The sequence below is a fragment of the Eulemur rufifrons genome, chromosome 8 (assembly GCF_041146395.1).
Source record: "Eulemur rufifrons isolate Redbay chromosome 8, OSU_ERuf_1, whole genome shotgun sequence".
Lineage (NCBI taxonomy): Eukaryota > Metazoa > Chordata > Mammalia > Primates > Lemuridae > Eulemur > Eulemur rufifrons.
The window spans coordinates 28,627,943-28,644,045 of record NC_090990.1 but is presented as its reverse complement, the minus strand read 5'-3'; the positions used below and the strand labels follow the sequence as shown (position 1 = coordinate 28,644,045).

Sequence of the window (16,103 nt, the reverse complement as noted above, 5' to 3'; positions counted from 1 at the left end):
ACTGCACACATCCAGGAAGAAGAAAGCCACCTAAGCACTCTGTCAGATCTCAGCAAGGCTGCAAAATGACAGAAGGAGTTGCTAACCAAATAACACGCAGCAGCAATATCACCTTTAAAAATCATTTAAGCAGTTTTCCTCTCCGCCATCTCACCTCCCTCCTCCTTCTCTCCTTTTTCTCTCACTCTCTCTCTGCAGTTCATCCCCGGCTTTGCAAGTGAAAGGCTGTGAGCTCTGGACTGACAGCTGGCCCAGAGCTCATTCAGAGCCCTGAAACACAGACATTCTCACCTGAACACGCCAGGCCACTTCCTCCCCCACCATCACCTTCCCACCGCCCGACACACACACGCCCTCGAAACCTCTCCCCACACAAATACCCGAGCTGCAGAACACCTAGCAGGCTCTATTAGCAAGAGCAGCACGCATTACCATTTAAAGATGACTTGGGCGGCCTAAGCTCCAGAAACCTCCCCGACACACACCACCCCCAAGGCACAGCCCGGCGGCTGGACCCCTTGCCCGTCAGGAGGGATGCGCTACCTTTAGACTGGCAGTCCGCACAAAACTTGTTATCCTCCTCCAGCAGCAGGTTGGCCAGGACCGCCTGGTACCGATCCACGTCCTTCACCGACTTGCCCGTCATGGCCAGGGTGCCGGCGGGGGCAGAGGGCGACGCGCCCTCCTCGCCCCCAGAAACCCCTCCCTCAGTCTGGGGTAAGGACCCCGGGTCCCCCGCCCAGGGGCACCTCCTGAGCTAGGGAGAGCCCTCTCCCCCCGCCTCGCCCGGCGCCCGGGTCCGGTCAGCGGCGCCCGCCCCCCACCCTGCAGCCCCCTCAGTGCGGCGCCCCCTGGCGGGTTAGCGAAAGGCCCGAGAGCAGGGGAGGCTGCCGGACCACGGACCCTCAGCCCAGGCAAAGGAGCCCTAGGGCCTCCTGGGTGCTGGACGCAGAAATGACCCCCCGGCCTGCCTGTCTGCGGGTCGTGCGTCCCGCGCCTCGGTTTCCCTGGCAGCTGCTGCCTGCTCGGCCACCACCTCCGCAGCCTACTTCCGGCAGCTCTTCCTCTCCTCCTCCGCCCGGCCCGGCCCGCGCATGCGCCCCGCCCCCACCGCTCGGCACTGGGCTCTTTTCTCAGCTCCGCCTCTCAGGAACCAATCCGGGGAGAAACGGGGGGCGGGGCCTGAGATGGGGGCGGAGGGAGGGGTGGGCACGCCCCCTGCGTGTCCTTGGAAAAGAATGAATGGAGCCTGGCAGAAAGAGAGTAGAGGGAATGGAAGAAAGTGAAGGAAAACGACAACTAATATTTACTGAGCTCTTACTATGCACCAGGCACTGTGCTAAGCGCTTTACATGAATTATCCCAATATAATCCTCACAACAACTCTATGACTTCAGTACTTATCATCCTTATGTAACCTGAGAGTTGTGGATACCTCAAAGTCCTCCAGCATATTTTTTCCTTCAATAGTCAAATAGAAGGTACTAATCCAATAACCCAGGATAAAGGGATGTCGCAGCCTCCCCAAGTTTTCCGAGGATTCTGGTCACCTGTCACTTGTAATGCCTGCTCCCTCCGATATTCATGGTTTTTCTTTTGAGACTACGGGTATCTTTGGACACTGACCCAGACAGTCTGTTTCTTCTTTCATTCCTTAAATCCTCACGAAACACTGAGTTTTGTGCACCAGAATTTTTCTGACGATTACTTTGTGGGGGGCGATTACAGCATAGCACAGAACAGGCAACTGCTTAAAAATAACCATTAACATCATTGTCTTCCTGTCTCTTCATGGATCTAAGACAACAAAAACAAACAAAAATCAATGTCCAAAGCCATCCTTTCTACAGAGAATTCCTATGGCTGTCCTTTTCTTTAGGGTTCCACCTGCCATTTGGCTCCTGTTTTCATTCATTCATTCACTGAAGAAATTGTTACTGAGAAACTTCTAAGTATCAGGCACTGTACTAGGGGAGAGAGGAATGCATGATGCAATTTGTGATTTTAAAACATTACTCGGGGCCGGGCGTGGTGGCTCACGCCTGTAATCCTAGCACTCTGGGAGGCCGAGGCGGGTGGATCGCTCAAGGTCAGGAGTTCGAGACCAGCCTGAGCAAGAGCGAGACCCCGTCTCTACTAAAAATAGAAAGAAATTATATGGACAACTAAAAATATATATATAGAAAAATTAGCCGGGCATAGTGGCGCATGCCTGTAGTCCCAGCTACTCGGGAGGCTGAGGCAGGAGGATCGCTTGAGCCCAGGAGTTTGAGGTTGCTGTGAGCTAGGCTGACGCCACGGCACTCACTCTAGCCTGGGCAACAGAGTGAGACTCTGTCTCAAAAAAAAAAAAAAAAAAAAAAAGACATTACTCGGGGCAGGTGCCTGTAATCCCAGCTACTGGGAGGTGGGGTGAGGTGGGAGGATTGTGTGAGGCCAGCCTGTGAGACCCCATCTCTAAAAAAAAAAAAAATCACTGGTAAGATCAGATGCTCAGAGTTATCTCTAGTGAAACCCTCTCCTCCATCTCTTTACTTTCTCCCAAGACCAGGCTCCCCTCAAAACTTTCATATCATCAGAGGAAAACTAAAACTTTCTATGACTTTATTAATCAGAACAATTCAATTCTCTATCCAAACCTCTTCTTTCTAGCCATGCCTAGGAGACTCGACTTTCATAAACACACAAGTTCATTACGGTGCATTTCCTGAGGAAAAAAACCCTCAAAATAGGTATTACCATAACCATTTTCAGTTGAAGAAACACAGGGTCAAAATTACCCAGTTAATTGTGATGACTAGTTCAAGCCCTCCTCATCTTCATCCCTTCACTCTGTAAATAGTCTTCCTGCCTTAGTCTAAATCTTGTTAAATTAATCCTTCCTCCTGCTCTTGAGAGAGCGCTTTTAAATAGAAAATCTGATTGAATCATACTCTCCTGCTTAAAAATCATTTAGTGGCTCTCCATTACCTGTGGCAGTGCTTCTCAAATTTTTCCATCCAGGGAGAGATTACATGTTCTGGTGGTTAAGCACACAGACTATGGGGCCAGAATGTCTGGGTTTAAATCCTCAGCTTAACCACTTACTATCTGTGTGACTTTGAACAGGTTACTTAACCTCTCTGTGCCTCAGTTATTTCATCTATAAAATGGAAATGATGATGATATTAATAGTATCTATTTCATAGGATTGTTTCGAGGCTTAGTTGAGATAATGCCTGTAATATATTTAGAACAGCTCTTGGCACATAGTGAATAAGAGACAATTAATGTTCTTCATTAAATATTTATGGCTTTTTGCCTTCTGAGCACATGCTAAGATTTTATTTCCTAGCCTCATATGGTTGGGAATGGCCAATGAGTTTGAGCAGAAAGGATGTGTCACGTTGTGCCTGAAGCATTTTATTTGCTGCTTTGTGATTCTTCCCTTTCCCTCCTGCATGGCAACCAGCAACATTCAAGACCTTAGTTTTTCTATTAGCCTGGATGCCTGAGTAGCTGATAAGCAAGAGCCTTCAGCCAGGCCATAGAGAATAGGTAACATGAGCACAGAATAAGCAGCTGGGCTTGCGGTGACTCGTGCCTGTGATCCTAGCATTTTGGGAGACTGAGGTGGGAGGATTGCTTGAGGCTAGGAGCTTGAGAGCAAGGAATAAGCATTCTTGTGTAAGTCACTGAGTTTTGTTTTTTATTTGTTTACCAGAGCATAACATAGCCTATCCTAACTGATACATTGAATATTAGCTCTTTTTATTATTATTACTAATAGCAGAGGAACTGGATGCGTATCCCAGGGTCCAAGGATATGGATAAAGCAAACCTTTCCTCATGCCAAGTACAAATCCTTTTTTTTTTTTTTTTACAATTTTTCTTGACAATTCTTGCAAAAAAGGTTCATTCTATTCCACAATGTACAGTGTTATTATAAAACTGTTTCATGTCAGTTATAGAGTTTTCTATCTGTCCCTGCGGGCACAGTATGTTTGCATTGTATCTTTGGATTTCAGAAAATTGGAATGAATTAAAAAGTCCTGACACCACATTTCAAGCTCAACTTCCAGATGATTCCTCTTCTTTGTCCTTAAATAAGAGCATTTTGAAACCCCAGCTCACATAAATAAGAGGACAAAATAGAAACTAGTTTTTAAAAATTGTTATATTAGAGTAACCGCTGTAGTAAAATGTCCAGAATACTACTGAAAAGGTGGTATGGTGAATATTTTTGGTCTACTGCCACAGGACATTTTCACTAGTGTATTTTTTGGCAAAGAGATCAAATCTCTTGATTCATATGTTTATCTAAAAGTTTCTGATCCACTGGTCAGTCACTTTACCTATTCAGGGTAATACTCATAAAATAACTGTTTCATTAAGAAAACTGGATAATTATGCTCTCCATTTTACTGTCAGCTCTGTATTATTTGTCACATGTAAATGAACTAAGGGTGGCAAATGAACTCATAGCCCATTCAATCAACTTTCTTCAACCAATTCCAAAACTTTTTTTTCAGTGTAGAGAACTTGTCATGATTATTTAAAAACATTCACTGCCTTGCAGTGTATTGCCTGTGCAGCCTTGAAAACATGTATCTGCTGTGTAAGCCAACTCTGTGAGCCCTGGGGTTGAGCTACATGGTTTTCCTCTCCTACGCCGGTTCCTGTATGTCCATTTCCACAGCCTGACACCCTTGGAAGAGCCTCCATGTGCCATTGCTGATGGTGCTTGCTGCAGGAAAGGCACCATCCTTTTTATTTTTTAATTTTTTATTTTTGTAGAGAAGAGGTATCGCTATGTTGCCCAGGCTGGTCTTGAACTCCTGGCCTCAAGTGATCCTCCCACCTCGGCCTCACAACCTGCTGGGATTACAGGCGTGAGCCACCACACCTGGCCTACAGCTGCCTTTGTCAATGGGAATTCGAAGTGACCAGTGGTCATCAGTCCCTTAGAAAGATGGAGAGTAGAGTGGATGGGGTTTAAAAAAAAAAGGGAAAGACGGAGAGAATGACCTCTCTTCAACTCTGTCACACATTGTCATCTGGTCCCCCAATTAGCCCTGCTTGTGTGCAATCTTACAAAGTTGTTCTTATAGACAGCTTGACTGCCTTTTCAACCTTTCCCTCTAACCATAGGGGCTTAAGGAGCCTGAAGGGAAGAGATTTCATTCCCTCCCAATCCACCATTTTTCTCAAGACAGCTTGTGCCCCCTACCTCTCCCAAACTTCTCCCCCTCCCCATCTTCCCCTTAGTTTCACAATAAAACCTTCCATGACTATTAACTGATACAGATTCTGGGAGAGGAGGCAGAACTGTCTGTGCGAGCAGTCTCTGAATCCTAGCTCAACTCGCCATCATTGCACACTTACGACATTGTGCTCAGGTGCAATCATAATGACCAACTATCACACAAGAGCAGTTGTTTTGCAACCATGTGAGGACATAGGAGAGTGGGCATCTATATAAACAGTTCCTGCATTTTCAGGGCCTAAGAAGGACTGAGTAAGTATACCTGGTGAAGGCCTCCTCTCAGGACTCTGTAATATAATGATAGAAAATCACCCCACACCAAAGCACATCAATTTGAAATAGCAGAAAACTGTGAGGGAAAGGCAACATCTGAAGTTTCCAGAGAGGAGAAACAAATCACATGAAAAAGGATCAGGAATCAGCATGACACAGAGTTCTCAACAGCAACTCTGGAAGCCAGGGAGACCATGGAACATTGTCTCCAAAATTCTGAGGAAAAAGAGCTGCCAACCCAGAATTCCATACCAGCGGAACTATTATTCTAGAGCTGTGGTCAACCCCTGCGCCATGGACCGGGCCCACAGAGCTCCCCTCTCCAACCCCCCACAGTGTAAAAATTGTCTTCCATGAAACCAGTCCCTGGTGCCAAAAAATGTATTGGGGACCAATACACTAGATTTCAAAATTTTACCTCGCGTGCCAGCTATGCTCCCTTGCCCTCCACATCCTCTCTCTGCCCTTCACCCAGCTCTGTGCCCTGAGAGGCATCAACCCTGGTTGTTTTCAGCCAATGAGAGGAACAAGAGGAAATCAGAGAGCAGGAGGAGGGGGAAGTTGAATTATTTATCTTCTCTGCTCTCTCCTTGCCAGGAGAGCCACTGTCTCTCTCCAGTGACAGCCAAAGTGCCAATGAGGGTGGCCCTCTCCTACAGGTAGGCCTCTCACCCTCTCCTGTTGCCCCTTCAGGCTTTGGGGGTGACAGTTCTGCAGGTGCTGGCCTCAGAGGACATCATGCCCTTTGTTGGTTTTCTCTAACCCTGCCTGCACTTAAGGTTATTAAGTATGAAATGTCTGATTTCCTTAAGTACTAAGTTTGACAGTTGACATTTCACTTTGACACTTCTTGTTTTATTTTTATTGTGAAGGTACATCCTCAGTCTTTCAAATGCATGTTTTGGCTTGTGATTATCTTTTGAATTTTTTTAGAGCAATTTTTGTGAAACCATGGATAAGTCAAAAATTCGTGTTGTTTTTGAATATGAGTTCCATCATGGAACAAATGCAGTGCAGAGTGCTCAAAATATCAACACAGTGTTTGGGAAGGATGTGGTTAAATGAACACACGGTATGTCGATGGTTTGAGAAGTTCCGTTCTGGTGATTTTAATCTTGAAAATGAGTCACATGAGCAAGACCAAGGTGGATAATGATGAGCTGAAAGCTGTAGTGGAAGTGAATCAATCTGAACCTATGCATGAATTAGCAGCAAGGTTTGACATTACTATTCTAACAATATTGGACCATGTGAAACAAATGGGCAAGGTACAGAAGCTGGATAGATGGGTTCTGCATCAATTAAATGAGCATCAGAAGAGAAATTGTCTCAAAACTTGCCTTTTGCTCACACACATTGACATCTACTCATGTTCCTGGTCTGGCCTGGGTACCACCTGGTCCCTGATGCCTCCCAGCGCAAAAAATTTTTAAAAAAAGAAAAAAGAGGCTGGGCACGGTGGCTCATACCTGTAATCCTAGCACTCTGGGAGGCCAAGGCAGGTGGATCGTTTGAGCTCAGGAGTTCGAGACCAGTCTGAACAAGAGCGAGACCCCGTCTCTACTAAAAATAGAAAGAAATTATATGGATGGCTAAAAATATATATAGAAAAATTAGCCGGGCATGGTGGTGCATGCCTGTAGTCCCAGCTACTTGGGAGGCTGAGGCAGTAGGATTGCTTGAGCCCAGGAGTTTGAGGTTGCTGTGAGCTAGGCTGACGCCATGGCACTCTAGCCTGGGCAACAGAGTGAGACTCTGTCTCAAAAAAAAAAAAAAGAAAAGAAAAGAAAAAAGAAAGAAAGAAAAGAGAAGAAAAGAAAAAAGAAAGTTGCCTGTTTTTGCTGTCATGATATAAAGGCAAATCATTTCTACACCGTGTTGTTACAGGTGATGAAAAATGCATTCTGTTTGACAATTGCAAGCATTCTGCATAATGGTTGGATAAAGATGAAGTGCCAAAACACAGTCCCAAACTGAATATTCATCAAAAAAAGCTAACGCTGTCTGTTTGGTGGTCCAGCACTGGTATTACCCACTATAGCTTCATGAAACCTGGTCAGTCGATTACAGCGGATGTCTACTGCAACCAATTGTATGAAATGATGAGGATGCTTGTGATGAAACAGCTGAGATTGGTCAATAGAGACAGGCCAATCCTCCTACAAGACAACACTCAACCACATGTCGCACAAACCACACTGCTCAAACTACATACAGAAGCTGGACTTGGAAACTCTGTCATCCACTGTGTTCACCAGACCTTGCACCAACTGACTAACACTTCTTCCAGGCTTTGGACCACTTCTTGCAAGGAAAAATAATTCAGTTCTCAACAAACAGTGGAAAACGCCTTTCGCGATTTTATCGCCACTCGTTCTCCAGGCTTCTTCACTGCTGTCATAAGCAAGCTACTTACTGTTAAGATGGCAAAATGGTGTCAACAGTTTAGGCACGTACTTTGATTAACTGTACTGCTTCTTGTTTGAGATATAATAAACTATGCTTTTGATTTGAAATCAGACATTTCATATTTAATGACCTTAATAAAATGGTCCCTTCTTTGAATTCTCCTTAACTTCCTCTTTTGCACTGGCCATGTGCTTCCTGTTGGAACTCTAAGTGGTTCACCTTCCATGCACACTTTGTCAAAAATGACAGCGTAATCAGGAAAGAGGAAAGCAGTAAATCCAGAAAACAGAGCATTCAACACAGGAAAGGAGAGAGGCTATTCCCAGTATGATGGTTCCGACGCAGCAGAATGCCTCCTCCAGAGAGGAGCAGCGGGGCAGAAGCCTTACAGTGGACAGTGCCAAGAAAACTGAAATTTATGGATTAGCTAATGTGTTGGAACTTACTCAGAGCAAATTCTTTTCTGCCAGAAGCTTAGGAGAGAAATTAATCATAGATTCATAGAGAATTAAGCATCCCAAAATGAAGCAATTACTGACTCCAGGGAAAACAAAAAGTTTAACCAGGAAAAAAATATAATCGATGAATACAAGGCTCAGCTGTCAATAATATCTAGTTATAATATTATAAATGTCCAGCAGTAATTTAACAAAATATTATTATCTAATTATATTGGGGAAATGAGGGAGAGGAAGTCGAGGAGGCGGTATATATAAAGAAATCTAAAGCTTTATCTTCCATAGCAGGAAGTGAGTAAACAAAGCTAGAAAGGTATGTAATGGTGGCATATGCATGCCATTTAGGTAAATTCATAAATTCCAGAAGAAACAGCTACAAGAGCTGGAAATGGTTGCCTCAGAGGAGAAGGGACCAGTGTGGGGAAGGGTGGGGAGGGGTCTTACTATTTCTCATTATAAGCCTTGTATAACTACTTGACTTTTAAAACTATGTACATGTTTTTCTTTGATAAGTTGTTTTTTAAATTAACCTAATCTTTTTTTAAAACCCATGATCTTACTATTACCAACACCCGCGGACTTTGGGCGATAGTTCACAACATTTCCTATTGAGGCTGTTTTTCCTCCATATGAAGTCAGTCTCAGATGAGCATCCCTCTGGACTTTTCTCTCCTTGTGCCCTCCCCACAGAGCCCAGCTCTCTGTAAGTTCACAGTGTCTTTGCATGGGAGTCATCAGAAACCCAACTAACAGTGGCTTAAACAAACAGTGGTTTATTTTATCACAGACTAAGAAACCCAGAGGCAAGGCAGTGGTTTACATTGATCCAGCTACCTGAGAAGGCCCTCAGCACCCAGACTCTATCATTCGACTTTGCCATCCTCAACCTACTGCATTTTCATCCTCATGTTCGGTGGTTCTCAAAGTGTGGTCCCCAGGCAAGCAGCATCAGTATCACCTGGAAATTTGTTAGAAATGCAGATTCTCAGGCCTTCTCCAGATCTATAAATATGAAGCTCTGGGGACAGGGACCAGCAATCTGTGTTTTAAGAAGAACTTTGGGGCCAGGCATGGTCGCTCATGCCTGTCATCCCAGAACTTTGGGAGGCTGAGGTGGAAGGATTGCTTGAGGCCAAGAGTTCGAGAACAGCCTGGCCAACATAGCAAGACTTTGTCTCTTAAAAAAATAAAATAAAATTTTTTAATTAGCCTGTAGTCCCAGGTTCTTGGGAGGCTGAAGCAGGAGGATCGCTTAAGCCCAGGAGTTTGAGGTTACCGTGAGCTATCACTGCACTGCTGCACTCCAGCCTAGGCAACAGAGTAAGAACTTGTCTCTAAAAAAATAAAATAATTAAAAAAAAGAAGATGACCTCTGGATGCTCACTCAAGTGTGAGAACCACTGCTCATGCAAATCACCTCATGGTCACACAATGGTCACCATAGCTGTAAACATCACATAAACTTCCAAAGAAGGAGGAAGGGAAAAGGGCCATAACTAATCCTGGATGTTCCTTGTATTAGGAAAGCAAAACTTTTCCCAGAAGCTCCCAGCAGACGTTCCTTTAAGACTCTGGCCAGAGCCAGGTGGCACAGCTCAACCCCTAACTATAAAGGAGGCCAGGAAGACCCCATAGCAGGAGGCGCAGAAGAGACAGGGGGCTGGGGATGGCTGTGGGAAGCCAGAGGCAATGTCTGCCCAGGGGTCCGTGATGGTCAGGACCAGAGATATCGTTCCTGACTCCATCCTGGGAAAGCAGCCGAGGATGTTGCCACTCATCTGCAAAAGCAGTGTTAGAACTTTCATATTCTTCAGACAGGAGAATCTACTAGACATAGAAATTTCACTCTTATTAATATTATTGGCCTCTCATGAAATGGTCCTGATCATAAGTCATTATTCTAAAAGAACTCCTTTTCATCAAAAGTGAGCAAGTTAAGTCTCCTGTGTGGTTCATGAAAGAAAGAAAAGAAAAGAGAAAAGAAAAAAAAGAAAAGAAAAGAAAAGAAAAAGAAAGCAGGAGGCCGGGTGTGGTGGCTCACACCTGTAATCCCAGCACTTTGGGAGGCTGAGGTGGGTGATCACTTGTGGCCAGGAGTTTGAGACCAACCTGGGCCACATAATGAGACCCCATCACTACAAAAGTTTTTAAGATAAAAAAAAATTTCTTAAATGAGCATAGTAAGGAACAAGGAGAAAAAAAGGACAAAAAACATCTTGCTCTGTCACATTGGCTTAAAGAAAAACTGTTTTTACATTTTGACATGCAGATTTAACAGGTGACTGCTTTGATACTATTGACCAAGCAGCCCATCAAAATCCCTGTTTGGGGCCAGGAGCTGTGGCACCCACCTGTAGTCCCAGTTGTGCAGGAGGCTGAGGTGGGAGGACTGCTTGAGCCCAGGAGTTACAGTCCAGCCTGGGCAACATAGAGAGACCTCGTCTATATAGTTTTTTTTTAAGGCCCTGCTTTGGTACGCATCACACACAGAAAGAACCACTTAACTCTGCTTTAATAGAGCTGAGTACCTCCAGGCAATCAAGGAGGAGAACATTCCAGGCAGAGATATTAATATGCCTGAAAGCAGAGAAGTGAGAAAGGAGAAGTGAGAGTGGTTAGAGAGGTTATGTGTGGCAAGCATTAGGAGACGCTAGAGACAGAGCGAGGCCCAATCACGCAGGGCCCTTGTGTGCTGTGCTAAGGAGGTTGAACTCTACACTGTTTCTAACGTCATTAAAGTGTGGAGGGCATCTTATCCTGGCTCCACAGATGGACGTTAGTGCCTCATCAACCCCCTGAAATTGCATGACATATTTCATGTGTGTTTGGGTACGTGCAGTCTTCTGGGGAGAGGGCCTCAGATTTGCAGAGAAGTGCGTAACCCAGACAAGGTTAAGAATCACTTCATTAAGGAGTCAAGAAGCTGGTCATTGCATTTTGTATTCATCACCAGAATAAATTCAGACCCAGACCAGACTCTACATCCAGGTTAACTAGGAAAGGACAGAGTTCAAACTGGAGTCAGGATTCCATCTTGTCCAGAGCCTTTCCTGTGCAATCTCTGCACTGGACAATCTCCAACGAGTGCTGAGGGAGACCGGTATCCCCTCCTCTCACTGTGTGAGAAATGCCAGGTCGCAGAGTCCCTCCTCTCTCCAATGACCTCTCAGTCCTGCTCTCTCCCCACTCCTAAATACTGAGACAGGAAGAGGTGGGCCATTAGTGAAGAGAGACCCACTAGCTCTCCATCAAAGCTGGGGCACTCCAGAATGGCACCTCCAGAAAGGCACCAGGAAATGGAACAGGAGTGGATTTGTCCAAGGACAGTGGGACAAATGCAAGGGAACATCTTGCCTACAATGTGTCCCTGTGATTCCTGGTAAGAAGTAGGATAATTTGGGTCTGCTCCCAACTTTGAGTCTTCAGAAAAATCTCAGCTCTGGAGGCTTGTAATCATTATTTGTAATGAGTTAGCAAGCACAGCAGGGCAGAATACTATCACACTTTTCTTAGTCCAAAGATAAATTACTTTATTAAAACCACACTGAACAACAGAATTAAAAATGTGTTTTAGAAGAAGATACAGAAACGTTCTTCACATGACTAAACCTGTCTGATAATGGTGTTGTTTTGGATCTTTCCAATGAGTTCCTGAGTTTAAGAAGCCCTTTAGGTGCCATGTACCTGAAACAGCCATCCAAGCAGTTGCAATAGGCCTCAAAGCAACTTTGTTAGGGCCCTTGATTAAGGTGGGAACTTCCCTTGATTCACTAGTTGGGGCCCTACTTATCCAAATATATTACACAACTGGCTCCTGAACAGGAAGTGGCCCAGATTTGCAAATTGCCACACAAATTCAGTTTTGCACCAATATCACAGTCTTCTTCCTGGTTTTATCTCTTACCAGGAAACAGATGTGTCATTCATTATTGTTCTTGAAGTCCTAACTGGTTCCCAGACCTCTTCTGATCATGCTCTTATGGTGTCATGGGGCAGGGACTTCAGGTTTGCACGCTGCCCTGTGTACCCTTTGCTGATCAACAAGGTGTGGTGAGTCTGATCTGATTCCTGTGCATCTGGTGCTGGTATACCCTGAAGCACAAGTGGTTCCGTTTGGGTACCCTGCTGGCCCCTGCTGAAGGCTATGACTCAGGAAACCAGTGGCTTCCTCTCTGTTGGCTCATCTGGCCTGGTCTCTGGCACTAAGGAAGTCTAGCTGTTGGCTTCACCATGTGACCTATTCAGTGAAATCAGTGAGCCAGCTGCATTAACTATTCCATAGCTTCTTGACACGGGGAGCTCATGGCCACACACCTACTCCTACTCTCTGGTGGGAGATTTACCCCCACAGCCTCTCGGGCAGTACTGTCCACCCACCGACCTTGACTCTGTGGAAAGGAAGGAGACTATCCTTGCCTTCTACCTGACTCTCCAGCCCTCTGTCATTTCCAACCAGCTGCCAACATGGAGCTACCACACTGGACAAGGTGCTCCTGCAAGTGCACTTAGAAGGGATAGAAGACTGGTACTTGGATTTCAGAGAAAATAATTTCGTACAAATTGTCATGAAGATTCAAAATAAGAAAAAGTTCCACCACTTACTAGCTGTGTGACCTCAGGCAAGATACTTAACTTCTATATGCCTCAATTTCCTCATCTGTAACATGGTGATAAAGGGTGGTTGTGAAAATTAGAAATAATATATATGAGAAGTATCTGAAAGATATCTGGGCCAGGCACGTTGGCTCATGCCTATAATCCTAGAACTTTGGGAGGCCAAGGAGGAAGGATTGCTTGAGGCCAGGAGTTTGAGACAAGCCTGAGCACGAGCAAGACCCTGCCTCTACAAAAAAAAAAAAAGAAGAAAGAAAGAAAGAAAAGAAAAGAAAAGAAAAGAAAAGAAAAATTAGCCAGGTGTGGTGGCATGCACCTGTAGCCCCAGCTACTCAGGAGGCTGAGGCAGGAGGATCACTTCAGCCCAGGAGTTGGAGGTTGCAGTGAGCTATGATGATGCCACTGCAGTCTAGCCCCAGTGACAAAGCAAAAAAAGAGATATCTGGGATATTGTACATGCTTAAAAGTGGTATCTATCATTATTACTATGAGCGGCAGTCCTATTTTTGACTCCAGTTTTATCACTGTTACAGAACTTTATGCATTAAATAACATAATAGAGAGAGGATCAAGATGGCCAACTAGACACAGGTAGTATGTGCCTCTTCCACAAAGAGGAACTAGAACAGTAAGCAGATTCTCACATTTGAACAGATTGTTCTGGAAAGCATGCTAGGATTCATTAGGGAAATGATGAGAAGCCCCAAAAAAGGGTAAGGAGAGGGTTCAGGGCAACTTTCTTGGCCAGGGACTGGCTAACACCTGGGAGAAGGTCCCAGACATGGGGAAACAGTAAGAGAGAAGCCTCCAGGGCTCTACTCTCTGAGATGAGCTTTTATAATCTAGGCTACAAGGGAATCCTCTGGCTCATGCAGATCTTGGGCCTACTGTGGGGAGCTGCTTGGAGACTGCAGAGACGGTGCTCCAGAAAGGGAACCCACGTGGAATCCCATAGGCCTCTGAGCCTAAAGCAGCTTGAGCCAGGTGCCATTCTGAGAGCCTAGATACCAGGGAACCACGGGCACACCTGCAGCCAATGAGTGGCTATGAGGAGGGATAGAGGAGCCCAGGTGCTTCCACACACCCCTGGGAAGGTCCCCACCACCATGCTGCAGGCTGCCATTGAGACTGAGATGCAAACAAACAGCATTTTCCAGTTTCTTGTCCATGCTGCTTGCCTGGGTAAGGACTCAGCCTTTCCGGTTGCAGGTCCAAGGTACCATTTTTGAGAGTTTGACTCTGGGATGCACCCTGCCCTTGGGCTGAGTTTGGGCTGACATAGCTGCAGCCCTGGCTGGGGAGGGGGAGGGAAACCAGGCTTTCTAGCACGCATCTGGGACAGTGCCCACCATCCTGCAACTGGCTGCTGTGAGATCAAGTCTCGAGCAAATGCACTCCCCACAGTTTCCTGCCAGTGCAGCCTGCCTGAGAAGGGTTGACGCTGTTTGTAAAAAGAAATTACTTTATAGAAATCACACTGAACAACAGAATAAAATACGCTGTCTTCAGTTTCAGAATTCTGTGTGTGTGTGTGTGTGTGTGTGTGTGTGTGTTTTAAATATCTATCTCCTTGGTAAATTTCTGAGATCTTTATATTGGCTTTCAGATTTCTCTTGCGTTTCATTGAGCTTCTTTAAAATCAATATTTTGGATGCTTTATCTGGGATATAGAAAATTTCTTTTTGGTTAAGATCTATTGCTGGAGAATTATGGTGTTCCTTTGGGGGTGTCATATGTCCTTGCTTTTTCACACTTCCTATGTCTTTACATTGATATGTGCACATCTGCTGTAACAGTTGCTTCTTCCTATTTCTTACATTAGTGTTTTGTAGTTTTCCTCATAGAGATCTTTTGCCTCCTTGGTTAAATTTATTTCTAGGTATTTTCTTGGTAGCTATTCCAAGTGGGATGACCTTCTTGATTTCTTTCTCAGCTAGATCATTATTGGTGTATACACATGCTGCTAATTATTAATAGTGTATGCTGACTTTGCATCCTTCACCTTTACTGAATTCAATTATCCAATTTAAGTGTTTTTTGGTAGAGTCTTGGGGTTTTTCTAGATAAGATCACATCATCAACAAACAGGGATATTTGACTTTCTGTTCTCCAATTTGGATGCCTTTTCTTTCTTTCTCTTGCCTGATTGCTCCAGCTAGGATGTCCAGTACTATGTTGAATAGGAGTGGTGAAAGTGGGCAGCCTATCTTGTTGCAGTTGTTAGAGGAAAGCCTTTCAACTTATCCCCATCCAGTATGATGTTAGCTGAGCATTTGTTGTATGTGGCCTTTATTATTTTGAGGTATATTCCTTTTTGCCTAGTTTGTTGAGGGCCTTTATCATGGAGGGATGTTGAATTTTATCAAATGCTTTTTCTACATCTATTATATCATATGATTTTTGTTCTTGATTCTGTTGATGTGATGTATCACATTTATTGGTTTGTATATGTTGAACCATCCTTGCATCCCTGGTATAAATCCCACTTGATCATGATGAATTATCTTTTTAATGCGCTGTTGGATTCAGTTTGCTAGTATTTTCTTGAGAATTTTTGCATCTATGTTCATCAGGGATATTGGTCTATAGTTTCCCTTTTTTGTTGTATTCTTGTCTGGTTTTGGTATCAGGGTGAGACTGGCCTCCTAGAATAAGTTAGAGAGAACACCCTCCTCCCCAAGTTTTCAAAATAGTTTCAGGAGGATTGGTATTAGTTCTTCTTTGTATGTTTAGTAGAATTTGTCTGTGAACTCATCTTGTCCTGGGCTTTCCTTTGTTGAGTTTTTTTTGTTGTTGTTGTTGTTACTAATTCAATCTTCCTACTCATAATTGGTCTGTTCATGTTTTCTATTTCTTCCTGGTTCAATTTTAGTAGGTTGTATGTTTCCACAAATTTATTCGTTTCCTCTGGGTTTTCCAATTTGTCAGTGTGTAGTTTTTCATGATAGTCCCTCATGATCTTTTGATTTCTGTGGCATCAGTTGTAATGTCTCCTTTTTCATTTCTGATTTTGTTTATTTGGGTTTTCTCTCTTCTATTCTTGGTTAGTCTGGCTAATAGTTTATCAATTTTGTTTATCTTTTCAAAGAACCAAGTTTTGTTTC

At 44.4% G+C, this 16,103-nt stretch overlaps 2 protein-coding genes across 3 annotated transcripts in view; both read right to left on the bottom strand.

Annotated features, from left to right (window-relative positions):
* EXO5 (exonuclease 5) overlaps positions 1–16,103 on the bottom strand; it is a 155,305-nt gene that overhangs the window by 100,899 nt on the left and 38,303 nt on the right. The gene's annotated exons all lie outside the window — the stretch shown is intronic.
* SMAP2 (small ArfGAP2) overlaps positions 1–16,103 on the bottom strand; it is an 84,928-nt gene that overhangs the window by 45,976 nt on the left and 22,849 nt on the right. Inside the window, exon 2 of one of the 2 annotated variants that reach the window (XM_069479788.1) lies at positions 544–1,021. In XM_069479788.1, the coding sequence (XP_069335889.1) occupies positions 544–646 (103 nt within the window). In that variant the 5' untranslated portion in view covers positions 647–1,021. Of the gene's footprint in view, positions 1–112; positions 195–543; positions 1,022–16,103 lie in introns of those variants that run through there. The other variant, XM_069479789.1, reaches the window with a different exon arrangement.